The sequence below is a fragment of the Salmo salar genome, chromosome 20, assembly GCF_965601325.2.
Source record: "Salmo salar chromosome 20, fSalSal1, whole genome shotgun sequence".
Lineage (NCBI taxonomy): Eukaryota > Metazoa > Chordata > Actinopteri > Salmoniformes > Salmonidae > Salmo > Salmo salar.
The window spans coordinates 73,252,320-73,279,983 of record NC_138310.1 but is presented as its reverse complement, the minus strand read 5'-3'; the positions used below and the strand labels follow the sequence as shown (position 1 = coordinate 73,279,983).

Genomic DNA, 27,664 nt, shown 5'->3' with positions numbered 1-27,664 from the left:
GAGCCTGGACCTGGGGGAGCCTGGACCGGGGAAGCCTGGACCTGGGGGAGCCTGGACCTGGGGAGCCTGGACCTGGGGGAGCCTGGACCTGGGGAGCCTGGACCTGGGGGAGCCTGGGCCAGGGGAAGCCTGGACCTGGGGGAGCCTGGACTGGGGAAGCCTGGACCTGGGGGAGCCTGGGCCAGGGGAGCCTGGACCTGCGGGGAGCGTGAACCTGGGTCCTACAGTCAGAGTCATGTCTCAGAGCAGCCAGTCCCATTAGATAGTTAGGAAATTCCACTGCCTTTACTCTGATCCTTCATATGAGTTTGTCATTTGTCTGGCCCACAGTTTTCCAAGAACCTAAACATCCAACTGCTATCAGGAAAGGCAGGTGTACATTACACTCATCTAGCCAGACAAACAGACAGGGGCTGGTCATGTTTTCTGGAGAAGAGAAGTGTGCATGTCTGTGTGGAGGAGTGTAAAAGGGTGGTTTAGGGATGCTTGAACGTGTACATGTACACACTCATACACCATCACACACCCTCATCTCGGCACCTGCCCCTGGTCCCTGTGTTGAGTGATTCCCATATCTACCAGTCAGACATATACTGATGTAATGTAGCCTGGGCCCAGCCCAGTTCAGCCTGGTTTAGCCCAGTCCCAGGCCACTCACTCACGCCAGTGACAGAGCCAGAGCAGACATGATGCCATCGCTGCAGCGTTACACTAACACAGTGTTATGTTACCACAGCCCTGAAGCAAACAGAATATACTGCTCACTAGGGCTTTACCATGTGGCCTCACTTTCAAACAGGGCCAGAAAATACACCTTGATCTTAAATCTTACCCTAACTCTATCCATGTGATATCTTATCATAAACGTTATTACCTGATGATACCTCATCGGGCTTACCTTACTGTGTGTGTGTGTGTGTGTGTGTGTGGTGTGTGTGTGTGTGTGTGTGTGTGTGTGTGTGTGTGTGTGTGTGTGTGTGTGTGTGTGTGTGTGTGTGTGTGTGTGTGTGTGTGTGTGTGTGTGTGTGTGTGTGTGTGTGTGTGTGTGTGTGTGTGTGTGCGCGTTGCAGTGGTCACTCTGTACTCTACCCTGGGGGGTCCGGCCATAACTCACGGTCTGAACGAGACAGAGGTTAGTCACATCATAACCAGCAGAGAGCTACTGGAGACCAGACTCAAGGTGAGAGAACACATGCACATCTGAAATGAGTACATATTTAGGAGGTAAAGGACGAAATCAAGAAGGGACAGGAAGAGTGTGAAAGAGGAGTTTATGTGTGGGAGAGAGAGCAGGAAGGGGAGAGGTACATGTGATGCACGTTGTGGATCTGGAGTCTGTACTATGCCCACTGTGATCAGTGTGTGATGCAGAGTGGGGCCAGAGAAACACAGAACAACGCATTGGGTTAGAGAGAGACCAACACACTGGGTTAGAGAGAGACCAACACACTGGGTTAGAGAGAGACCAACACACTGGGTTAGAGAGAGACCAACACACTGGGTTAGAGAGAGAACAACACACTGGGTTAGAGAGAGAACAACACACTGGGTTAGACACAGACCAACACACTGGGTTAGAGAGAGACCAACACACTGGGTTAGAGAGAGACCAACACACTGGGTTAGACACAGACCAACACACTGGGTTAGAGAAAGACCAACACACTGGGTTAGACACAGACCAACACACTGGATTATAGAGAGAACAACACACTAGGTTAGAGAAAGACCAACACACTGGGTTAGAGAGAGACCAACACACTGGGTTAGAGAAAGACCAACACACTGGGTTAGACACAGACCAACACACTGGGTTATAGAGAGAACAACACACTAGGTTAGAGAGAGACCAACACACTGGGTTAGAGAGAGACCAACACACTGGGTTAGAGAGAGACCAACACACTGGGTTACAGAGAGACCAACACACTGGGTTAGAGAAAGACCAACACACTGGGTTAGAGAAAGACCAACACACTGGGTTAGAGAGAGACCAACACACTGGGTTAGAGAGAGACCAACACACTGGGTTAGAGACAGACCAACACACTGGGTTATAGACAGACCAACACACTGGGTTAGAGAGAGACCAACACACTGGGTTATACACAGACCAACACACTGGGTTAGAGAAAGACCAACACACTGGGTTAGAGAGAGACCAACACACTGGGTTAGAGAGAGACCAACACACTGGGTTAGAGACAGACCAACACACTGGGTTATAGACAGACCAACACACTGGGTTAGAGAGAGACCAACACACTGGGTTAGACACAGACCAACACACTGGGTTAGAGAAAGACCAACACACTGGGTTAGACACAGACCAACACACTGGGTTAGAGAGAGACCAACACACTGGGTTAGACACAGACCAACACACTGGGTTAGAGAGAGACCAACACACTGGATTAGACACAGACCAACACACTGGGTTAGAGAGAGACCAACACTGGGTTAGAGAGAGACCAACACACTGAGTTAGACACAGACCAACACACTAGGTTAGAGACAGACCAACACACTGGGTTGGAGAGAGACCAACACACTGGGTTAGAGACAGACCAACACACTGGATTAGACACAGACCAACACACTGGGTTAGAGACAGACCAACACACTGGATTAGACACAGACCAACACACTAGGTTAGAGAGAGACCAACACACTGGGTTAGACACAGACCAACACACTGGGTTAGAGAGAGACCAACACACTGGGTTAGAGAGAGACCAACACACTAGGTTAGAGACAGTCCAACACACTCAGTTAGAGAGAGACCGACATACTGGGTTAGAGAGAGACCAACACACTGGGTTAGAGAGAGACCAACACACTAGGTTAGAGACAGTCCAACACACTCAGTTAGAGAGAGACCGACATACTGGGTTAGAGAGAGACCAACACACTGGGTTAGAGAGAGACCAACACACTGGGTTAGACATAGACCAACACACTGGGTTAGAGAGAGACCAACACACTGGGTTAGAGAGAGACCAACACACTAGGTTAGAGAGAGAACAACACACTAGGTTAGAGAGAGAACAACACACTAGGTTAGAGAGAGAACAACACACTGGGTTAGAGAGAGACCAACACCCTGGGTTAGAGAGAGAACAACAAACTGGGTTAGAGAGAGACCACCACACTGGGTTAGAGAGAGAACAACACACTGGGTTAGACACAGACCAACACACTGGGTTAGACAGAGACCAACACACTGGGTTAGAGACAGACCAACACACTGGGTTAGAGACAGACCAAAACACTGGGTTAGAGAGAGACCAACACACTGAGTTAGAGAGAGACCAACACGCTGGGTTAGAGACAGACCAAAACACTGGGTTAGAGAGAGACCAACACACTGGGTTAGAGAGAGACCAACACACTGGGTTATACACAGACCAACACACTGGGTTAGAGAGAGACCAACACTGGGTTAGAGAGAGACCAACACACTGGGTTAGAGAGAGACCAACACACTGGGTTAGAGACAGACCAACACACTGGGTTAGAGAGAGACCAACACTCTGGGTTAGAGAGAGACCAACACACTGGATTAGACACAGACCAACACACTGGATTAGACACAGACCAACACACTGGGTTAGAGAGAGACCAACACCCTGGGTTAGAGAAAGACCAACACGCTGGGTGAGAGAGAGACCAACACGCTGGGTTAGAGAGAGACCAACACACTGGGTTAGAGAGAGACCACACATTGGGTTAGAGAGACCAAAACACTGGGTTACAGAGAGACCAACACACTGGGTTAGAGAAAGACCAACACACAGGGTTAGACACAGACCAACACACTGGGTTAGAGAGAGAACAACACACTGGGTTAGACACAGACCAACACACTGGGTTAGAGAGAGACCAACACACTAGGTTAGAGAGAGACCAACACACTGGGTTAGAGAGAGACCAACACACTGGGTTAGAGAGAGACCAACACACTGGGTTAGAGACAGACCAATACACTGGGTTAGAGAGAGACCACACATTGGGTTAGAGAGACCAAAACACTGGGTAAGAGAGAGACCAACACACTGGGTTAGAGACAGACCAACACACTGGGTTAGACACAGACCAACACACTGGGTTAGAGAGAGACCAACACACAGGGTTAGAGAAAGACCAACACACTGGGTTAGACACAGACCATCACAATGGGTTAGAGAGAGACCAACACACTGGGTTAGACACAGACACACACACTGGGTTAGAGAGAGACCAACACATTGGATTAGACACAGACCAACACACTGGGTTAGAGAGAGACCAACACTGGGTTAGAGAGAGACCAACACACTGGGTTAGAGAGAGACCAACACACTGGGTTAGAGAGAGACCAACACACTGGGTTAGAGAGAGACCAACACACTGCATTAGACACAGACCAACACACTGCATTAGACACAGACCAACACACTGCATTAGACACAGACCAACACACTGGATTAGACACAGACCAACACACTGGGTTGGAGAGAGACCAACACACTGGGTTAGAGAGAGACCAACACACTGGGTTAGAGAGAGACCAACACCCTGGGTTAGAGAAAGACCAACACGCTGGGTGAGAGAGAGACCAACACGCTGGGTTAGAGACAGACCAAAACACTGGGTTAGAGAGAGACCACACATTGGGTTAGAGAGACCAAAACACTGGGTTACAGAGAGACCAACACACTGGGTTAGAGAAAGACCAACACACAGGGTTAGACACAGACCAACACACTGGGTTAGACACAGACCAACACACTGGGTTAGAGAGAGACCAACACCCAGTGTTGGTTAGAGAGAGACCAACACACTGGGTTAGAAAGAGACCAACACACTGGGTTAGAGAGAGACCAACACACTGGGTTAGAGAGAGACCAACACACTGGGTTAGAGAGAGACCAACACACTGGGTTAGACACAGACCAACACACTGGGTTAGAGAGAGACCAACACACTGGATTAGACACAGACCATCACACTGGGTTAGAGAGAGACCAACACTGGGTTAGAGAGAGACCAACACTGGGTTAGAGAGAGACCAACACACTGGGTTAGAGACAGACCAACACACTGGGTTAGACACAGACCAACACACTAGGTTAGAGAGAGACCAACACACTGGGTTAGAGAGAGACCAACACACTGGGTTAGAGAGAGACCAACACACTGGGTTAGAGACAGACCAATACACTGGGTTAGAGAAAGACCACACATTGGGTTAGAGAGACCAAAACACTGGGTAAGAGAGAGACCAACACACTGGGTTAGAGACAGACCAACACACTGGGTTAGACACAGACCAACACACTGGGTTAGAGAGAGACCAACACACAGGGTTAGAGAAAGACCAACACACTGGGTTAGACACAGACCATCACAATGGGTTAGAGAGAGACCAACACACTGGGTTAGACACAGACACACACACTGGGTTAGAGAGAGACCAACACATTGGATTAGACACAGACCAACACACTGGGTTAGAGAGAGACCAACACACTGGGTTAGAGACAGACCAACACACTGCATTAGACACAGACCAACACACTGGATTAGACACAGACCAACACACTGGGTTGGAGAGAGACCAACACACTGGGTTAGAGAGAGACCAACACACTGGGTTAGAGAGAGACCAACACCCTGGGTTAGAGAAAGACCAACACGCTGGGTGAGAGAGAGACCAACACGCTGGGTTAGAGACAGACCAAAACACTGGGTTAGAGAGAGACCACACATTGGGTTAGAGAGACCAAAACACTGGGTTACAGAGAGACCAACACACTGGGTTAGAGAAAGACCAACACACAGGGTTAGACACAGACCAACACACTGGGTTAGACACAGACCAACACACTGGGTTAGAGAGAGACCAACACCCAGTGTTGGTTAGAGAGAGACCAACACACTGGGTTAGAGAGAGACCAACACAATGGGTTAGAGAGAGACCAACACACTGGGTTAGAGAGAGACCAACACACTGGATTAGACACAGACCAACACACTGGGTTAGAGAGAGACCACACACTGGGTTAGAGACAAACCAACACACTGAGTTAGAGACAGACCAACACACTGGGATAGAGAGAGACCAACACAGTGGGTTAGAGAGAGACCAACACACTGGGTTAGAGAGAGACCAACACACTGGGTTAGAGACAAACCAACACACTGAGTTAGAGACAGACCAACACACTGGGATAGAGAGAGACCAACACAGTGGGTTAGAGAGAGACCAACACACTGGGTTAGAGAGAGACCAACACACTGGGTTAGAGAGAGACTAACACACTGGGTTAGAGAGAGACCAACACACTGGGTTATACACAGACCAACACAATGGGTTAGAGAGAGACCAACACACTGGGTTAGAGAGAGACCAACACACTGGATTAGACACAGACCAACACACTGGGTTAGAGAGAGCAACACACTGGGTTAGAGAAAGACCAACACACTGGGTTAGAGAGAGACCAACACACTGGGTTAGAGAGAGACCAACACACTGGGTTAGAGAGACCAACACACTGGGTTAGAGAGAGACCAACACACTGGGTTAGAGAGAGACCACACACTGGGTTAGAGAGAGACCACACACTGGGTTAGAGAGAGACCACACACTGGGTTAGAGAGAGACCACACACTGGGTTAGAGAGAGACCAACACACTGGGTTAGAGAGACCAACACACTGGGTTAGAGAGAGACCACACACTGGGTTAGAGAGACCAAAACACTGGGTTAGAGAGAGACCAACACACTGGGTTAGAGACAGACCAACACACTGGGTTAGAGAGACCAACACACTGGGTTAGAGACAGACCAACACACTGGGTTAGAGAGAGACCAACACACTGGGTTAGAGACAAACCAACACACTGAGTTAGAGACAGACCAACACACTGGGATAGACACAGACCAACACACTGGGTTAGAGAGAGACCAACACACTGGATTAGACACAGACCAACACACTGGGTTAGAGAGAGACCAACACACTGGGTTAGACATAGACCAACACACTGGGTTAGACATAGACCAACACACTGAGTTAGACACAGACCAACACACTGGGTTAGAGAGAGACCAACACACTGGGTTAGAGACAGAAAAACACACTGGGTTAGAGAGAGACCAACACACTGGGTTAGAGAGAGACCAACACACTGGGTTAGAGAGAGACCAACACACTGAGTTAGACACAGACCAACACACTGGGTTAGAGAGAGACCAACACACTGGGTTAGAGAGAGACCAACACACTGGGTTAGCGAGAGACCACACACTGGGTTAGCGAGAGACCACACACTGGGTTAGCGAGAGACCACACACTGGGTTAGAGAGAGACCACACACTGGGTTAGAGGGAGACCAACACACTGGGTTAGAGAGAGACCAACACACTGGGTTAGAGAGAGACCAACACACTGGGTTAGAGACAGACCAACACACTCAGTTAGAGAGAGACCAACACACTGGGTTAGAGACAGACCAACACACTGGGTTATAGACAGACCGACATACTGGGTTAGAGAGAGAACAACACACTGGGTTAGAGAGAGACCAACACACTGGGTTAGAGAGAGACCAACACACTGGGTTAGAGAGAGACCAACACACTGGGTTAGACACAGACCAATACACTGGGTTAGAGAGAGACCAACACACTGGGTTAGGGAAAGCCCAACACACTGGGTTAGAGACAGACCAACACACTGGGTTAGAGACAGACCAACACACTGGGTTAGAGAGAGACCAACACACTGGGTTAGAGACAGACCAACACACAGGGTTAGAGACAGACCAACACACTGGGTTAGAGACAGACCAACACACTGGGTTAGAGAGAGACCAACACACTGAGTTAGACACAGACCAACACACTGGGTTAGAGAGAGACCAACACACTGGGTTAGACAGAGACCAACACATTGAGTTATAGAGAGACCAACACACTGGGTTAGAGAGAGACCAACACACTGGGTTAGAGAGAGACCAACACACTGGGTTAGAGAGAGACCAACACACTGGGTTAGAGAGAGACCAACACACTGGGTTAGAGAGAGACCAACACACTGGGTTAGAGAGAGACCAACACACTGGGTTAGAGAGAGACCAACACACTGGGTTAGACACAGACCAACACACTGGGTTAGAGAGAGACCAACACACTGGGTTATACACAGACCAACACACTGGGTTAGAGAGAGACCAACACACTGGGTTAGACAGAGACCAACACATTGAGTTATAGAGAGACCAACACACTGGGTTAGACACAGACCAACACACTGGGTTATAGAGAGACCACCACATTGGGTTAGAGACAATCCAACACACTGGGTTATAGACAATCCAACACACTGGGTTAGACACAGACCAACACACTGGGTTAGAGAGAGACCAACACACTGGGTTAAAGAGAGACCAACACACTGGGTTAGAGACATACCAACACACTGGGTTAGAGAGAGACCAACACACTGGGTTAGAGACATACCAACACACTTGGTTAGAGAGAGACCAACACACTCAGTTAGAGAGAGACCGACATACTGGGTTAGAGAGAGAACAACACACTGGGTTAGAGAGAGACCAACACACTTGGTTAGAGAGAGACCAACACACTGGCTTAGACACAGACCAACACACTGGGTTAGACACAGACCAATACACTGCGTTAGAGAGAGACCAACACACTGGGTTAGGGAAAGCCCAACACACTGGGTTAGAGACAGACCAACAGACTGGGTTAGAGAGAGACCAACAGACTGGGTTAGAGACAGACCAACACACTGGGTTAGAGACAGACCAACACTGGGTTAGACACAGACCAACACACTGGGTTAGAGAGAGACCAACACACTGGGTTAGAGAGAGACCAACACAATGGGTTAGAGACAGACCAACACACTGGGTTAGAGAGAAACCAACACACTGGGTTATACACAGACCAACACACTGGGTTAGAGAGAGACCAACACACTGGGTTAGACATAGACCAACACACTGGGTTAGAGAGAGACCAACACACTGGGTTAGAGAGAGACCAACACACTGGGTTAGACAGAGACCAACACACTGGGTTAGAGAGAGACCAACACACTGGGTTAGAGAGAGACCAACACACTGGGTTAGACAGAGACCAACACACTGGGTTAGAGAGAGACCAACACACTGGGTTAGAGAGAGACCAACACACTGGGTTAGAGAGAGACCAACACACTGGGTTAGAGACAGACCAACACACTGGGTTAGACATAGACCAACACACTGGGTTAGAGAGAGACCAACACACTGGGTTAGAGAGAGCCCAACACACTGGGTTATACACAGAACAACACACTAGGTTAGAGAGAGACCAACACTGGGTTAGAGAGAGACCAACACACTGGGTAAGAGAGAGACCAACACACTGGCTTAGAGAGAGACCAACACACTGGGTTAGAGAGAGACCAACACACTGGGTTAGAGACAGACCAACACACTGGGTTAGACATAGACCAACACACTGGGTTAGAGAGAGACCAACACACTGGGTTAGAGAGAGCCCAACACACTGGGTTAGACATAGACCAACACACTGGGTTAGAGAGAGACCAACACACTGGCTTATACACAGACCAACACACTGGGTTAGAGAGAGACCAACACACTGGGTTAGAGAGAGACCAACACACTGGGTTAGAGAGAGACCAACACACTGGGTTAGACACAGACCAACACACTGGGTTAGAGACAATCCAACACTGGGTTAGAGACAATCCAACACACTGGGTTAGACACAGACCAACACACTGGGTTAGACACAGACCAACACACTGGGTTATAGACAGACCAACACACTGGGTTAGAGACAGACCAACACACTGGGTTAGAGACAGACCAACACACTGGGTTAGAGACAGACCAACACACTGGGTTAGAGACAGACCAACACACTGGGTTAGAGACAGACCAACACACTGGGTTAGAGACAGACCAACACACTGGGTTAGAGACAGACCAACACACTGGGTTAGAGACAATCCAACACACTGGGTTAGAGACAATCCAACACACTGGGTAAGAGAGTTAGAGTCATACAGTCCATTCTCCCTTCTGAGGAGAGAGACAGGGAAGCAATAAAGCAATATGTATCTGTGAAAACATGAAAGAGTTGACTCACATGTTTAGGTTGTCTAAACATACTGAAGTAGAACGATGTACAAAGTGCATTTGTTTTTTTAGCATGTCTACATGTAAGGAAAGGTCAAGCCTTTGAAAACATACTTGAAAATGAAAAAATCAACAAAGCACCTTTTGTAGCCAGGAGCCAGTCTGCGACCAGAAGGAATCAGCCAACCCTTATCAGTGTGCCTTATCCCTGTCCTGACCAACCATTTGATGGTTACAGTATAGCTGTCTTAAAGACTTTGTGTTTCCTGGTTGAGTTTAGTTCATCCTGCTGGAGGTGCCCAGGCTGCAGCACATCATTGTGGTGGATGACACACCCACCAAGTGGCCTGGTTACCCACGAGGCATCAGTGTCCACAACATGGCCACCGTTCAGGAGCTGGGGACCAAGCCTGAGAATGGTAAACACACAGGTGTGTGTGTGTGTGTGTGTGTGTGTGTGTGTGTGTGTGTGTGTGTGTGTGTGGTGCGTGTGTGCGTGTGCGTGCGTGCGTGCGTGCGTGCGTGCGTACTGAGCATTTCTTTAACGGCATTATACTGAAATGTACACAACATGTATAACATCGTTATAGCACTCATTTACTAGTTTGTAGTAAGTCACTTTGCTAGTTTCAGAGATACTGTAGTCTCAGAGATACTGTGGTCTCAGAGATACTGTGGTCTCAGAGATCCTGTAGTCTCAGAGATCCTGTAGTCTCAGAGATCCTGTAGTCTCAGATACTGTAGTCTCAGAGATCCTGTGGTCTCAGAGATACTGTAGTCTCAGAGATACTGTAGTCTCAGAGATACTGTGGTCTCAGAGATACTGTGGTCTCAGAGATCCTGTAGTCTCAGATACTGTAGTCTCAGAGATCCTGTAGTCTCAGAGATACTGTGGTCTCAGAGATCCTGTAGTCTCAGAGATCCTGTAGTCTCAGATACTGTAGTCTCAGATACTGTAGTCTCAGAGATCCTGTGGTCTCAGAGATCCTGTGGTCTCAGAGATCCTGTAGTCTCAGAGATCCTGTGCTCTCAGAGATACTGTAGTCTCAGAGATCCTGTGCTCTCAGAGATACTGTAGTCTCAGAGATACTGTAGTCTCAGAGATACTGTAGTCTCAGAGATACTGTAGTCTCAGAGATACTGTAGTCTCAGAGATACTGTGGTCTCAGAGATACTGTGGTCTCAGAGATCTTGTGCTCTCAGAGATACTGTAGTCTCAGATATTGTAGTCTCAGATACTGGAGTCTCAGATACTGGAGTCTCAGATACTGTAGTCTCAGATACTGTAGTCTCAGATACTGGAGTCTCAGATACTGGAGTCTCAGATACTGGAGTCTCAGATACTGGAGTCTCAGATACTGTAGTCTCAAGGGGGGAGGGTGGGGGGGTTCGGTGGTGCGGCTCATTAGGTCATGTGAATGAGGAAGTGGACACATCTGTGTCAGATTAAACTCAGAGGAAACACTCCCTTTCTCACCAATTTCTCTCTCCTTTCCTTCCTCTCTCTTTCCATCCCTCCCTTTCTCCAGCTGGTCTCTAGTACTGCACTGCTTGACCCATAACAAGTAGAGCTGGTACTGTGAGGTGTGTGTGTGTGTGTGTGTGTGTGTGTGTGTGTGTGTGTGTGTGTGTGTGTGTGTGTGTGTGTGTGTGTGTGTGTGTGTGTGTGTGTGTGTGTGTGTGTGTGTGTGTGTGTGTGTGTGTGTGTGTGTGTGTGTGTGTGTGTGTGTGTGTGTGTGTGCTGACCTGTGGGATTAGGAAGGAGGGTCATGTTTATAGACACTTCTGTAAACTTCACATGACATGATTCCCCCAACACCCCTCTTCTCCACCCTGTATCTCTGGGTCCATGTTCAAGTCAGAACAAAGCCCCTCTTCTCCACCCTGTATCTCTGGGTCCATGTTCAAGTCAGAACAAAGCCCCTCTTCTCCACCCTGTATCTCTGGGTCCATGTTCAAGTCAGAACAAAGCCCCTCTTCTCCACCCTGTATCTCTGGGTCCATGTTCAAGTCAGAACAAAGCCCCTCTTCTCCACCCTGTATCTCTGGGTCCATGTTCAAGTCAGAACAAAGCCCCTCTTCTCCACCCTGTATCTCTGGGTCCATGTTCAAGTCAGAACAAAGCCCCTCTTCTCCACCCTGTATCTCTGGGTCCATGTTCAAGTCAGAACAAAGCCCCTCTTCTCCACCCTGTATCTCTGGGTCCATGTTCAAGTCAGAACAAAGCCCCTCTTCTCCACCCTGTATCTCTGGGTCCATGTTCAAGTCAGAACAAAGCCCCTCTTCTCCACCCTGTATCTCTGGGTCCATGTTCAAGTCAGAACAAAGCCCCTCCTCTCGCATGCGGTAGACTCCAAGTCACGTCCCACTCCTCTCTCCCTCTCCTGTCTCCCACTCCTATCCCTCTCTCTCCCACTCTTTTGCTCCCTTCTTTCTCTCTCTCTGTCCTGCGTATCTTCTGTTTGGGTGTGTTTTGTTTTTCTGCAATAGCTGTGGATATCGTGGAAATGTTTATATTCCACACGACACTGAGCAGCCCCCCAGCCCTACAATAAAACATTCGAAATCACGTCTTATATTTCCACCTGAGGACAACTGAGAGAAATCTGCAGACTGTTGTTTTAGCCCTACTCCATTCATAACTTATGTAGTCTACAACTGGGATTTTTATTTTTCAGCCGAGACCCAAATTGTAAATGAACCGTCATCCCGTGACCAAAACCGTCCTCCCGCGACCCAAATTATAAATGAACCGTCCTCCCGTGACCCAAACCGTCCTCCCGCGACCCAAATTACGAAGAAATAGTGTGTGATTGTAGATGTATTCATATAACACACAACCTACCTCTCACAAGCCAAGGACCCACTTTGGGTCCCGACCCATAGTTTAAGAAACCTATATGATCTAGAATCATCTCGCTTCCTTCCACATTGTCAGAATCCACATTGCCTGACATAATATAACTTCTGAGTGGCTTTTTGGCAAGCCTAGACCAGATTAACATGGTGTCTTGGAGAACTTAAGCCCAAACATTTGAAATGGACTGACGGGGAGGAGAGGCTTTACGTCAATTGAACAGCTCTCAGCCAGTTTACAGAGAAGGAAGAGAAGAGTGAAATAAGATGAAGAGAGCCGTAGAGGGGCAGAGAGAGGCAGAGAGAGGCAGAGAGAGAGATATTGTAAAGAGGAAGGTAGATGCGGAGAGAGGAAAGAGGGAGAGGTAGATGGGAGTTTTTGGCATTAAGACAGGCGGTATCTTCCTACTGAGAGTGCCAAGAGGCTGAGGAGGTTTACTAAATGGTGACATTATGTTTAATGTGTTTAATATTTTACTTGACTGATGTTCCTCTCCGTCTTTATTCCATTAGGAATTTTCCATTCTACCACTCCTTTAGATATTCATCATTATGTACCCCCATCTTGTTTAACACCACCATATGTTCCCAGGACCTTCGCCTACAGACTATATATCCTAACATGGACTTAACAAGCCTCCTCCATTTATTGTCCTGCCCTGCAACATATCTTATGATCTCCCATGAACTCCCTTTTCCTACCATATGCTGAATATTTACAAAAACATGCTTTCATGCCATGAACTAATTTGTTTTCCTGTATTTGTGTATGTGTGTGTGTGTAGTGTCTCGTGGGCGTAAACAGCCCATGCCCTCTGACATCGCTGTCATCATGTACACCAGCGGCTCCACTGGCGTACCCAAGGGCGTCATGATCTCCCATAGCAACATCATTGCTGGCATCACTGGCATGGCAGAAAGGATACCCAACCTGGGGTAGGTACCACTAACCTGCCAACCTTATACCCTCTCTTTACCCTCCTGGGCTCACTTCCCCCAGTACCAAACTACTACTACTGACATTTCCTGATAAGCTACATTTTTTCATGAATCATCGAATACCACTTTGAATGCTCTAAGAATTTTCACAATCCAAGCTGGCTTCCAAAGTGCACCTTATCCAGGAAGATTGATCAAATGTTTACTTAGCCCTTTTTCAGTTGGAGCTGTCTTAGAGGAAGGTCCCATAATGTCCTGTCTATGCTCTTTGACTGGTCTCAGCTGTCCGTGGGGGAGTACAGTGTGATGGTTATACATAGCAGGTTCCATTTCAACGCTGAATTAAAAAAACACTCAAAGTGATCTATGAGGACAACTTCCTGATTGAGGCCTTGGTGTCAACTGAGCACGTGCAGAAGCGTGGGTTTAAGGCTGTGCTGTAAATAAATGTAAATGTTGTACCATCACACTGGTGATCACTACGACGACAAATGTGTTTGCGTTGTGTTCTTTAAAAAAACTCTCTCTTTCTCTGGAGAACAGGATTGGGGGAAGAGAGGGAGGGGAGTAGAAGAATAGGAAGATGGAAGAGAGGGGGTCAAGTCGTTACCCTTTAGAGAGCATCTTGATCTGGCCCAGAAGGACATTTACTGCAGTGCTTTGTGTATTTTGTTGTTTAATTGTGTAAACCTTTCTTATACATATAGTTTTGTCATGCAAGTTTATTGAAAGACGATCGTGTACGATTTTGGACTGTTGTCTGTCTGTCTGTCTGTCTGTCTGTCTGTCTGTCTGTCTGTCTGTCTGTCTGTCTGTCTGTCTGTCTGTCTGTCTGTCTGTCTGTCTGTCTGTCTGTCTGTCTGTCTCTGTCTCTGTCTCTGTCTGTCTGTCTGTCTGTCTGTCTGTCTGTCTGTCTGTCTGTCTGTCCGTATGCTAGAATAATAAGGAGTTACGTATATTGTTCTGTGGCAGTGAGAATGACACCTACATCGGGTACCTCCCCCTGGCCCATGTGTTGGAGCTGAGTGCAGAGCTGGTGTGTGTGGCTCACGGCTGCAGGATCGGCTACTCCTCCCCCCAGACGCTAGCGGACCAGGTGAGGTGGTCCCCCCTGCTCTGTATACTGTGTCACCTGCTTGGACTGTACATTACTAAACACATATATAAAAGGTGAATATATGTGTAGAGTACCTGTATGATAACTGTATCCTTTCTCTCACACCAGTCAACAAAGATTAAAAAAGGCAGTAAAGGAGACACCAGTGTTCTGCAGCCTACTCTAATGGCAGCTGTACCGGTAAGACATACATACAGTACTGTCAATGTAGGGTTGCAAATGCTGATGCTCCAGATACTCAACTAGTCTAAAGAAGGCCAGCTGTATTACTTCTTTAATCAGCACAACAGTTTTCAGCTGTGCTAACATGATTGCAAAAGGGTTTTCTAATGAACAATTAGCCTTTTAAAATGATAAACTTGGATTAGCTAACACAATGTGCCATTGGAACACAGGAGTGATGGTTGCTGATAATGGGCCTCTGTACGCCTATGTAGATATTCCATAAAAAATGTGCCATTTCCAGCTACAATAGTCATTTACAACATTAACAATGTCTACACTGTATTTCTGATCAATTTGATGTTATTTTAATGGATAAAAAATGTGCTTTTCTTTCAAAAACAAGGACATTTCTAAGTGACCCCAAACTTTTGAACAGTAGTGTATGTTTATATTGCCAAAGCAAGTGAAATGGATAAACAAAAGTGAAATAAACCTTAAAAAGTGAACAGTAAATATTACACTCACACAAGTTCCAAAACAATAAAGACATTTCAAATGTCATATTATGTCTATATATAGTGTTGTAGCGATGTGCAAATGTTGGCTATACTTAAACTTTTTAACGTCATCCTCAGCTCTGGCATCTTCCCCAATATGTGGAACCGAGGACTGATCAGCCCAATTGACAAAAGTTGACACAAATTTGACCCCAATAACTACCGTGGGATATGAGTCAACAACAACCTGAAAATCCTCTGCATTATCAGATCCCAATAACTACCGTGGGATAAGAGTCAACAACAACCTGAAAATCCTCTGCATTATCAGATCCCAATAACTACCGTGGGATATGAGTCAACAGCAACCTGAAAATCCTCTGCATTATCAGATCCCAATAACTACCGTGGGATATGAGTCAACAACAACCTGAAAATCCTCTGCATTATCAGATCCCAATAACTACCGTGGGATATGAGTCAACAACAACCTGAAAATCCTCTGCATTATCAGATCCCAATACCTACCGTGGGATATGAGTCAACAACAACCTGAAAATCCTCTGCATTATCAGATCCCAATACCTACCGTGGGATATGAGTCAACAACAACCTTGGGAAAATCCTCTGCATTATCATTAACAGCAGACTTGTATATTTCCTCAGTGAAAACAATTTACTGAGCAAATGTCAAATTGGCTTTTTACCAAATTACTGTACGACAGATCACATATTCACCCTGCACACCCTAACTGACAAACAAACAAACCAAAACAAAGGCAAAGTCTTCTCATGCTTTGTTGACTTCAAAAAAGCTTTTGACTCAATTTGGCATGAGGATCTGCTATACAAATTGATGGAAAGTGGAGTTGGGGGAAAAACATACGACATTATAAAATCCATTTACACGGTTAGAATTGGCAAAGAAAACACACATTTCTTTCCAAAGGGTCGTGGGGTGAGACAGGGATGCAGCTTAAGCCCCACCCTCTTCAACATACAGATATACGAATTTGCGAGGGCTCTAGAACAGTCTGTAGCACCCGGCTTCACCGTACTAGAATCTGAAGTCAAATGTCTACTGTTTGCTGATGATTTGGTGCTTCTGTCCCCAACCAAGGACAGCAACACCTAGGTCTTCCTCACAGATTCTGTCGGACCAAATAATGCATGCAGAGCAGAATTAGGCCAATACCCGCTAATTATCAAAATCCAGAATAGAACCGTTAAATTCTACAACCACCTAAAAGGAAGTGATTCCCAAACCTTCCATAACAAAGCCATCACCTACAGAGAGATGAACCTGGAGAAGAGTCCACTCAGCCAAGCTGGTCCTGGGGCTCTGTTCACAAACACAAACAGACCCCACAGAGCCCCAGGACAGCAACACAATTAGACCCAACCAAATCATGACAAAACAAAAAGATAATTACTTGACACATTGGAAAGAATTAACAAAAAAAACAGAGCAAACTAGAATGCTATTTGGCCCTAAACAGAGAGTACACAGTGGCAGAATACCTGACCACTGTGACTGACCCAAACTTAAGGAAAGCTTTGACTGTGCACAGACTCAGTGAGCATAGCCTTGTTATTGAGAAAAGCCGCCGTAGGCAGACCTGGCTCTCAAGAGAAAACAGGCTATGTGCACACTGGTCACAAAATGAGGTGGAAACTGAGCTGCACTTCCTAACCTCCTGCCCAATGTATGACCATATTAGAGACACATATTTCCCTCAGATTACACAAATCCACAAAGAATTTGAAAACAAACCTGATTTTGATAAACTCCCATATCTATTGGGTGAAATACCACAGTGTGCCATCACAGCAGCAAGATTTGTGACCTGTTGCCACAAGAAAAGGTCAACCAGTGAAGAACAAACACCATTGTAAATACAACACATATTTATGCTTATTTGTTTTCCCTTTTGTACTTTAACCATGTGTACATCGTTACAACACTGTATATATACATAATATGACATTTGTAATGTCTTTATTCTTTTGGAACTTCTGTGAGTGTAATGTTAACTGTTAATTTTTTATTGTTTATTCCACTTTTGTATATTATCTACTCCACTTGCGTTGGCAATGTTAACATATGTTTCCCATGCCAATAAAGCCCCTTGAATTGAATTGAATATAGGTAGCACACATGAGGACATTTGTCTCTGTTGAGATAATTTCCTTATTCATTTCTAACCAGATGTAAAATGTTCCTGTTTTGACAAATTTAATAGAATGGGTTAGGTCTGCTCTATACCAAATTAGCATACCCCCTGAGTCTCTTCCCTGTTTAACACCTAGTAGTTCGTTGGATGTGACTACCAGCTCCCTGTAACCTAGAGGGCAACCAGTGGGTCCATCTCCTCTATACCATGTTTCTTGTAGGATGACAATGTCGGTATTTCCAATTTCTTTGATGAAGTATGGGTTCCTGCTCTCTCTCTCTCTCTCTCTCTCTCTCTCTCTCGCTCTGTCTCTCTCTCTCTGTCTGTCTCTCTCTCTCTCTTTCTGTGAGACCCCATGCATCTCTTCATCTGTGTGTTCCCCCATGAGGACCCTAGGAGTCAGGGGACACAGGTCAGAGGGCCCCAATGTCTGGAACCATTCACAGCTGTAAACAGAACGTGAGAAAGCCCTGTGTGGTTTTCTCCGTCATAGACAAACACACACTCACACACACACCGCTCACAGTGTGTAGTTTCCTCTGTGACACCAGGCTGCATGTGTCCCACATCAACTTCCTCTCTCACTACTTTATCTAACATGCACACAAACACAGACTCTCACACCCACCAGCTGGTTTTTATTGTTTGTTGTTTGTGCCCTTTACTCCATTAAAACTTGAAGCCCAGTTTTGGAACTCACTGATTAATTTAATAACGAAGTGTTCTGGGTTTTAGTGGGGTTGGACAAACTCTCCCTACAGTCACCATGTCAATAAGAAACAGACAGTGCTAAGTCACACACACACACACACACACACACACACACACACACACACACACACACACACACACACACACACACACACACACACACACACACACACACACACACACACACACACACACACACACACACACACACATACACATAGTCGTGTACAGCTAACCTTGTGGGGACACACAATTCAGTCCCATTCAAAATCCTATTTTCCCTGACCCCTAAACCTAACCCGAACTCTTACCCTAACCTTAACCCAAAAACCTAACCTTAAACCTAAACCTAACCCTAGCTCCTAACCCTGACCCTTAACCTAATTCTAACCCTAACACTAATTCTAACCTTAACCCTAAACCCCTAGAAATAGCATTTCACTTCGTGGGGACCAACAAAATGAATCCAGTTGGTCAAATTTTTGTTTGTTTACTAAGTCCCCACAAGAATAGTTAAACACGTCCACACACACACACATACACACACACATACGGACATGGTACCATCTTTAAGACATTATAGCATCACTCCCATCATCTCCTGCAGAGTGGAATCTAAGATCCGAGAACAACTAGCTGGACAACTGAATGACTTAGTTCCTTCCTTCTCTCTATGTCAATCTCTCTGGGAGTGATGAGGTCACTGTTTTCCATGCCCACATGAGGGTTGGGCATTCCCATTCAATTGTTTACTGTAACAATGAATATGTTTCATATTGACCAGATTGTTCCCCAATACACCACAGTATATTCTGATTGCTTTACTAGTTGCTGAATCTGTGGGCATCTTTACAGAATTTATTGAATTTAGACCTCTAATATTGAAATGGTTTGTCTGGGACTTGGTCTTGTTTGATACCCAGGACAAGGAGTCTCTGCTAGGCAGATAGAGAAGAGACACTGGCTGATGTCACTCCCACCATGTGTTATCTCTGTGCTCCTCAGAACTGGAACTCCTGACAGAGAGCTGTCAGGGATCTGCTGTCTGGGCCTGGGACCAAAGCCCCATATTAAGACTGCAGACAGACACAATGTAAAGCAATGTGCTTTGGCCACATACAGACAGATCCAGAACTTATTGACCCGAACACCCACCACCCTCTTCTTATTTCCCCTCCTCTTTCTGTCCCTGTCTTTAATTCTCCATCTCCCCCTATTTTCTACCCTCTTATACATCAAACTCAACTCCCCTCTTTATTTCTCTCTTTATGTCTCTGCTCACCATCTCTCAATTCCTCACCTCTTTTCTCTCTCTCTATCTCGTTCTCTCGCTCTCTCTCGTTCTCTCTCTCTCTGTGCTACAGGAGATAATGGATCGTATCTATAAGAATGTGATGACCAAGGTGGAGGAAATGAGCAGTGCTCAGAGGACTCTGTTCACTCTGGCCTACAACTACAAGCTGGAGCAGCTCTCGCAGGGACGTAGCACGCCACTGTGTGACAAGTACGTCAGTCTACTACAGTACACACACACACACACACACACACACACACACACACACACACACACAGACACAGACACACACACACACACACACACACACACACACACTCCTTACATATACACACACACAAAACCTAATCCAAAAACAAATAACATAATGAAGCACAGTTGATCCAGGAAGTGTAAACATGAATTTCCTTGCAGATGAAGTGATCTGCGCCCCCTCCCCTCTCGCCTCTCTCGCCCCTCTCACCCCCCAGCCTCGTGTTTAAGAAGGTTCGGTCCCTCCTGGGGGGGAAGACCAGGGTGCTGCTGTCGGGCGGGGCACCCCTCTCTGCAGCCACCCAGCGCTTTATGAACGTGTGCTTCTGTTGCCCCGTGGGCCAGGGCTACGGCCTCACCGAGACCTGCGGAGCTGGCACCATCAGCGAGAGTAAGAGAGAGTGAATGTAGTGGATACAGAGGGATGGGATAGGGGGGAGGAGAGACTGTAGTAGATACAGAGGGATGGGATAGGGGGGAGGAGAGACTGTAGTAGATACAGAGGGATGGGATAGGGGGGAGGAGAGACTGTAGTAGATACAGAGGGATAGGGTAGTAGGGAGGAGAGACTGTAGTGGATACAGAGGGATGGGATAGGGTAGGGGGGAGGAGAGACTGTAGTGGATACAGAGCGATGGGATAGGGTAGGAGGGAGGAGAGACTGTAGTGGATACAGAGGGATAGGGTAGGAAGGAGGAGAGACTGTAGTGGATACAGAGGGATGGGATAGGGTAGGAGGGAGAAGAGACTGTAGTGGATACAGAGGGATAGGGTAGGAGGGAGGAGAGACTGTAGTGGATACAGAGGGATGGGATAGGGTAGGGGGGAGGAGAAACTGTAGTGGATACAGAGGGATGGGAAAGGGTAGGAGGGAGGAGAGACTGTAGTGGATACAGAGGGATGGGATAGGGTAGGAGGGAGGAGAGACTGTAGTAGATACAGAGGGATGGGATAGGGTAGGAGGGAGGAGAGACTGTAGTGGATACAGAGGGATAGGGTAGGAGGGAGGAGAGACTGTAGTGGATACAGAGGGATGGGATAGGGGGAGGAGAGACTGTAGTGGATACAGAAGGATAGGGTAGGGGGGGGGGAGACTGTAGTAGATACAGAGGGATAGGGTAGGAGGAGGAAAGACTGTAGTGGATACAGAGGGATGGGATAGGTTAGGGGGGAGGAGAGACTAGTAGATACAGAGGGATGGGATAGGGGGGAGGAGAGACTGTAGTGGATACAGAGGGATAGGGTAGGAGGGAGGAGAGACTGTAGTGGATACAGAGGGATGGGATAGGGGGGAGGAGAGACTGTAGTGGATACAGAGGGATAGGGTAGGGGGGGGAGACTGTAGTAGATACAGAGGGATAGGGTAGGAGGGAGGGAGGAAAGACTGTAGTGGATACAGAGGGATGGGATAGGGTAGGGGGGAGGAGAGACTGTAGTAGATACAGAGGGATAGGGTAGGAGTGGGGAGAGACTGTAGTAGATGCAGAGGGATGGGATAGGGTAGGGGGGAGGAGAGACTGTAGTAGATACAGAGGGATAGGGTAGGAGGGAGGAGAGACTGTAGTAGATACAGAAGGATGGGATAGGGGGGAGGAGAGACTGTAGTGGATACAGAGGGATAGAGTAGGAGGGAGGAGAGACTGTAGTAGATACAGAGGGATGGGATAGGGGGGAGGAGAGACTGTAGTGGATACAGAGAGATAGGGTAGGAGGGAGGAGAGACTAGTAGATACAGAGGGATGGGATGGGGGGAGGAGAGACTGTAGTAGATACAGAGGGATAGGGTAGGAGGGAGGAAAGACTGTAGTGGATACAGAGGGATGGGATAGGGTATGGGGGAGGAGAGACTGTAGTGGATACAGAGGGATAGGGTAGGAGGGAGGAAAGACTGTAGTGGATACAGAGGGATAGGGTAGGAGGAAGGAGAGACTGTAGTAGATACAGAGGGATAGGGTAGAAGGGAGGAAAGACTGTAGTGGATACATAGGGATGGGTTAGGGTAGGGGGGAGGAGAGACTGTAGTGGAAACAGAGGGATAGGGTAGGAGGGAGGAAAGACTGTAGTGGATACAGAGGGATAGGGTAGAAGGGAGGGAAGACTGTAGTAGATACAGAGGGAGAGGGTAGGAGGGAGGAGAGACAGTAGTAGATACAGAGGGATAGGGTAGGAGGGAGGAGAGACTGCAGTAGATACAAAGGGATAGGGTAGGGGGGAGGAGAGACTGTAGTGGATACAGAGGGATAGGGTAGGAGGGAGGAGAGACTCTAGTGGATACAGAGGGATGAGATAGGGTAGGAGGGAGGAGAGACTGTAGTGGATACAGAGGGATAGGGTAGGAGGGAAGAGTGAATGTAGTGGATACAGAGGGATGGGATAGGGGGGAGGAGAGACTGTAGTAGATACAGAGGGATAGGGTAGGAGGGAGGAGAGACTGTAGTGGATACAGAGGGATGGGATAGGGTAGAGGGGAGGAGAGACTGTAGTGGATACAGAGGGATGGGATAGGGTAGGAGGGAGGAAAGACTGGAGTAGATACAGAGGGACGGGATAGGGTAGGAGGGAGGAGAGACTGTAGTAGATACAGAGGGATGGGATAGGGGGGAGGAGAGACTGTAGTGGGTACAGAGGGATAGGGTAGGAGGGTTGAGAGACTGTAGTAGATACAGAGGGATGGGATAGGGGGGAGGAGAGACTGTAGTAGATACAGAGGGATAGGGTAGGAGGGAGGAGAGACTGTAGTGGACACAGAGGGATAGGGTAGGAGAGAGGAGAGACTGTAGTAGATACAGAGGGATGGGATAGGGTAGGGGGGAGGAGAGACTGTAGTAGATGCAGAGGGATGGGATAGGGTAGGGGGGAGGAGAGACTGTAGTAGATGCAGAGGGATGGGATAGGGTAGGGGGGAGGAGAGACTGTAGTGGATACAGAGGGATAGGGTAGGAGGGAGGAAAGACTGTAGTGGATACAGAGGGATAGGGTAGGTTCGGAGGAGAGACTGTAGTAGATACAGAGGGAAAGGGTAGGAGGGAGGAAAGACTGTAGTGGATACAGAGGGATGGGTTAGGGTAGGGGGAGGAGAGGAGAGACTGTAGTGGATACAGAGGGATAGGATAGGGTAGTAGGGAGGAGAGACTGTAGTGGATACAGAGGGATGGGATAGGGTAGGAGGGAGGAGAGACTGTAGTAGATACAGAGGGATAGGTTAGGAGGGAGGAGAGACTGTAGTGGATACAGAGGGATAGGGTAGGAGGGAGGAGAGACTGTAGTGGATACAGAGGGATGTGATAGGGTAGGAGGGAGGGAGGAGAGACTGTAGTGGATACAGAGGGATAGGGTAGGAGGGAGGAAAGACTGTAGTGGATACAGAGGGATAGGGTAGATGGGTGGAAAGACTGTAGTAGATACAGAGGGATAGGGTAGGAGGGAGGAGAGACTCTAGTGGATACAGAGGGATGGAATAGGGTAGGAGGGAGGAGAGACTGTAGTAGATACAGAGGGATAGGATAGGGTAGTAGGGAGGAGAGACTGTAGTAGATACAGAGGGATGGGATAGGGTAGGGGGGAGGAGAGACTGTAGTGGATACAGAGGGATAGGGTAGGATGGAGGAAAGACTGTAGTGGATACAGAGGGATGGGATAGGGTAGAGGGAGGAGAGACTGTAGTAGATTCAGAGGGATAGGGTAGGAGTGAGGAGAGACTGTAGTGGATACAGAGGGATGTGATGGGGTAGCAGGGAGGGAGGAGAGACTGTAGTGGATACAGAGGGATAGGGTAGGAGGGAAGAAAGACTGTAGTGGATACAGAGGGGTAGGAGGGAGGAGAGACTAGTGGATACAGAGGGATGGGATAGGGTAGGAGGGAGGAGAGACTGCAGTAGATACAGAAGTATGGGAAAGGGTAGGAGGGAGGAGAGACTATAGTGGATTCAGAGGTATAGGATAGGGTAGGAGGGTTGAGAGACTGTAGTAGATACAGAGGGATGGGATGGGGGGGAGGAGAGACTGTAGTAGATACAGAGGGATAGGGTAGGAGGGAGGAGAGACTGTAGTGGATACAGAGGGATAGGGTAGGAGGGAGGAGAGACTGTAGTAGATACAGAGGGATGGGGTAGGAGGGAGGAAAGACTAGTAGATACAGAGGGATGGGATAGGGGGGAGGAGAGACTGTAGTGGATACAGAGGGATAGGGTAGGAGGGAGGAGAGACTGTAGTAGATACAGAGGGATGGGATAGGAGGGAGGAGAGACTGTAGTAGATACAGAGGGATGGGATAGGGTAGTAGGGAGGAGAGACTAGTAGATACAGAGGGATGGGATAGGGGGGAGGAGAGACTGTAGTAGATACAGAGGGATAGGGTAGGAGGGAGGAAAGACTGTAGTGGATACAGAGGGATGGGATAGGGTAGGGGGGAGGAGAGACTGTAGTAGATGCAGAGGGATGGGATAGGGTAGGGGGGAGGAGAGACTGTAGTGGATACAGAGGGATAGGGTAGGAGGGAGGAAAGACTGTAGTGGATACAGAGGGATAGGGTAGGTTCGGAGGAGAGACTGTAGTAGATACAGAGGGAAAGGGTAGGAGGGAGGAAAGACTGTAGTGGATACAGAGGGATGGGTTAGGGTAGGGGGGAGGAGAGGAGAGACTGTAGTGGATACAGAGGGATAGGATAGGGTAGTAGGGAGGAGAGACTGTAGTGGATACAGAGGGATGGGATAGGGTAGGAGGGAGGAGAGACTGTAGTAGATACAGAGGGATAGGTTAGGAGGGAGGAGAGACTGTAGTGGATACAGAGGGATAGGGTAGGAGGGAGGAAAGACTGTAGTGGATACAGAGGGATAGGGTAGATGGGTGGAAAGACTGTAGTAGATACAGAGGGATAGGGTAGGAGGGAGGAGAGACTCTAGTGGATACAGAGGGATGGAATAGGGTAGGAGGGAGGAGAGACTGTAGTAGATACAGAGGGATAGGATAGGGTAGTAGGGAGGAGAGACTGTAGTAGATACAGAGGGATGGGATAGGGTAGGGGGGAGGAGAGACTGTAGTGGATACAGAGGGATAGGGTAGGAGGGAGGAAAGACTGTAGTGGATACAGAGGGATGGGATAGGGTAGAGGGAGGAGAGACTGTAGTAGATTCAGAGGGATAGGGTAGGAGTGAGGAGAGACTGTAGTGGATACAGAGGGATGTGATTGGGTAGCAGGGAGGGAGGAGAGACTGTAGTGGATACAGAGGGATAGGGTAGGAGAGAGGAGAGACTGTAGTAGATACAGAGGGATGGGATAGGGTAGGGGGGAGGAGAGACTGTAGTAGATGCAGAGGGATGGGATAGGGTAGGGGGGAGGAGAGACTGTAGTAGATGCAGAGGGATGGGATAGGGTAGGGGGGAGGAGAGACTGTAGTGGATACAGAGGGATAGGGTAGGAGGGAGGAAAGACTGTAGTGGATACAGAGGGATAGGGTAGGTTCGGAGGAGAGACTGTAGTAGATACAGAGGGAAAGGGTAGGAGGGAGGAAAGACTGTAGTGGATACAGAGGGATGGGTTAGGGTAGGGGGAGGAGAGGAGAGACTGTAGTGGATACAGAGGGATAGGATAGGGTAGTAGGGAGGAGAGACTGTAGTGGATACAGAGGGATGGGATAGGGTAGGAGGGAGGAGAGACTGTAGTAGATACAGAGGGATAGGTTAGGAGGGAGGAGAGACTGTAGTGGATACAGAGGGATAGGGTAGGAGGGAGGAGAGACTGTAGTGGATACAGAGGGATGTGATAGGGTAGGAGGGAGGGAGGAGAGACTGTAGTGGATACAGAGGGATAGGGTAGGAGGGAGGAAAGACTGTAGTGGATACAGAGGGATAGGGTAGATGGGTGGAAAGACTGTAGTAGATACAGAGGGATAGGGTAGGAGGGAGGAGAGACTCTAGTGGATACAGAGGGATGGAATAGGGTAGGAGGGAGGAGAGACTGTAGTAGATACAGAGGGATAGGATAGGGTAGTAGGGAGGAGAGACTGTAGTAGATACAGAGGGATGGGATAGGGTAGGGGGGAGGAGAGACTGTAGTGGATACAGAGGGATAGGGTAGGATGGAGGAAAGACTGTAGTGGATACAGAGGGATGGGATAGGGTAGAGGGAGGAGAGACTGTAGTAGATTCAGAGGGATAGGGTAGGAGTGAGGAGAGACTGTAGTGGATACAGAGGGATGTGATGGGGTAGCAGGGAGGGAGGAGAGACTGTAGTGGATACAGAGGGATAGGGTAGGAGGGAAGAAAGACTGTAGTGGATACAGAGGGGTAGGAGGGAGGAGAGACTAGTGGATACAGAGGGATGGGATAGGGTAGGAGGGAGGAGAGACTGCAGTAGATACAGAAGTATGGGAAAGGGTAGGAGGGAGGAGAGACTATAGTGGATTCAGAGGTATAGGATAGGGTAGGAGGGTTGAGAGACTGTAGTAGATACAGAGGGATGGGATGGGGGGGAGGAGAGACTGTAGTAGATACAGAGGGATAGGGTAGGAGGGAGGAGAGACTGTAGTGGATACAGAGGGATAGGGTAGGAGGGAGGAGAGACTGTAGTAGATACAGAGGGATGGGGTAGGAGGGAGGAAAGACTAGTAGATACAGAGGGATGGGATAGGGGGGAGGAGAGACTGTAGTGGATACAGAGGGATAGGGTAGGAGGGAGGAGAGACTGTAGTAGATACAGAGGGATGGGATAGGAGGGAGGAGAGACTGTAGTAGATACAGAGGGATGGGATAGGGTAGTAGGGAGGAGAGACTAGTAGATACAGAGGGATGGGATAGGGGGGAGGAGAGACTGTAGTAGATACAGAGGGATAGGGTAGGAGGGAGGAAAGACTGTAGTGGATACAGAGGGATGGGATAGGGTAGGGGGGAGGAGAGACTGTAGTAGATGCAGAGGGATGGGATAGGGTAGGGGGGAGGAGAGACTGTAGTGGATACAGAGGGATAGGGTAGGAGGGAGGAAAGACTGTAGTGGATACAGAGGGATAGGGTAGGTTCGGAGGAGAGACTGTAGTAGATACAGAGGGAAAGGGTAGGAGGGAGGAAAGACTGTAGTGGATACAGAGGGATGGGTTAGGGTAGGGGGGAGGAGAGGAGAGACTGTAGTGGATACAGAGGGATAGGATAGGGTAGTAGGGAGGAGAGACTGTAGTGGATACAGAGGGATGGGATAGGGTAGGAGGGAGGAGAGACTGTAGTAGATACAGAGGGATAGGTTAGGAGGGAGGAGAGACTGTAGTGGATACAGAGGGATAGGGTAGGAGGGAGGAAAGACTGTAGTGGATACAGAGGGATAGGGTAGATGGGTGGAAAGACTGTAGTAGATACAGAGGGATAGGGTAGGAGGGAGGAGAGACTCTAGTGGATACAGAGGGATGGAATAGGGTAGGAGGGAGGAGAGACTGTAGTAGATACAGAGGGATAGGATAGGGTAGTAGGGAGGAGAGACTGTAGTAGATACAGAGGGATGGGATAG

At 48.2% G+C, this 27,664-nt stretch overlaps 1 protein-coding gene across 2 annotated transcripts in view; it reads left to right on the top strand.

Annotated features, from left to right (window-relative positions):
* The window catches only part of LOC106581311 (fatty acid CoA ligase Acsl3), a 120,194-nt gene that overhangs the window by 19,428 nt on the left and 73,102 nt on the right, over positions 1-27,664 (top strand). The window contains exons 4-10 of one of the 2 annotated variants that reach the window (XM_045703935.2): positions 1,071-1,180; positions 10,448-10,586; positions 13,809-13,959; positions 14,935-15,058; positions 15,188-15,259; positions 19,991-20,130; positions 20,391-20,563. In XM_045703935.2, coding sequence (XP_045559891.1) covers positions 1,071-1,180; positions 10,448-10,586; positions 13,809-13,959; positions 14,935-15,058; positions 15,188-15,259; positions 19,991-20,130; positions 20,391-20,563 — 909 coding nt within the window. The remainder of the gene's footprint in view (positions 1-1,070; positions 1,181-10,447; positions 10,587-13,808; positions 13,960-14,934; positions 15,059-15,187; positions 15,260-19,990; positions 20,131-20,390; positions 20,564-27,664) is intronic. The other variant, XM_045703936.2, reaches the window with a different exon arrangement.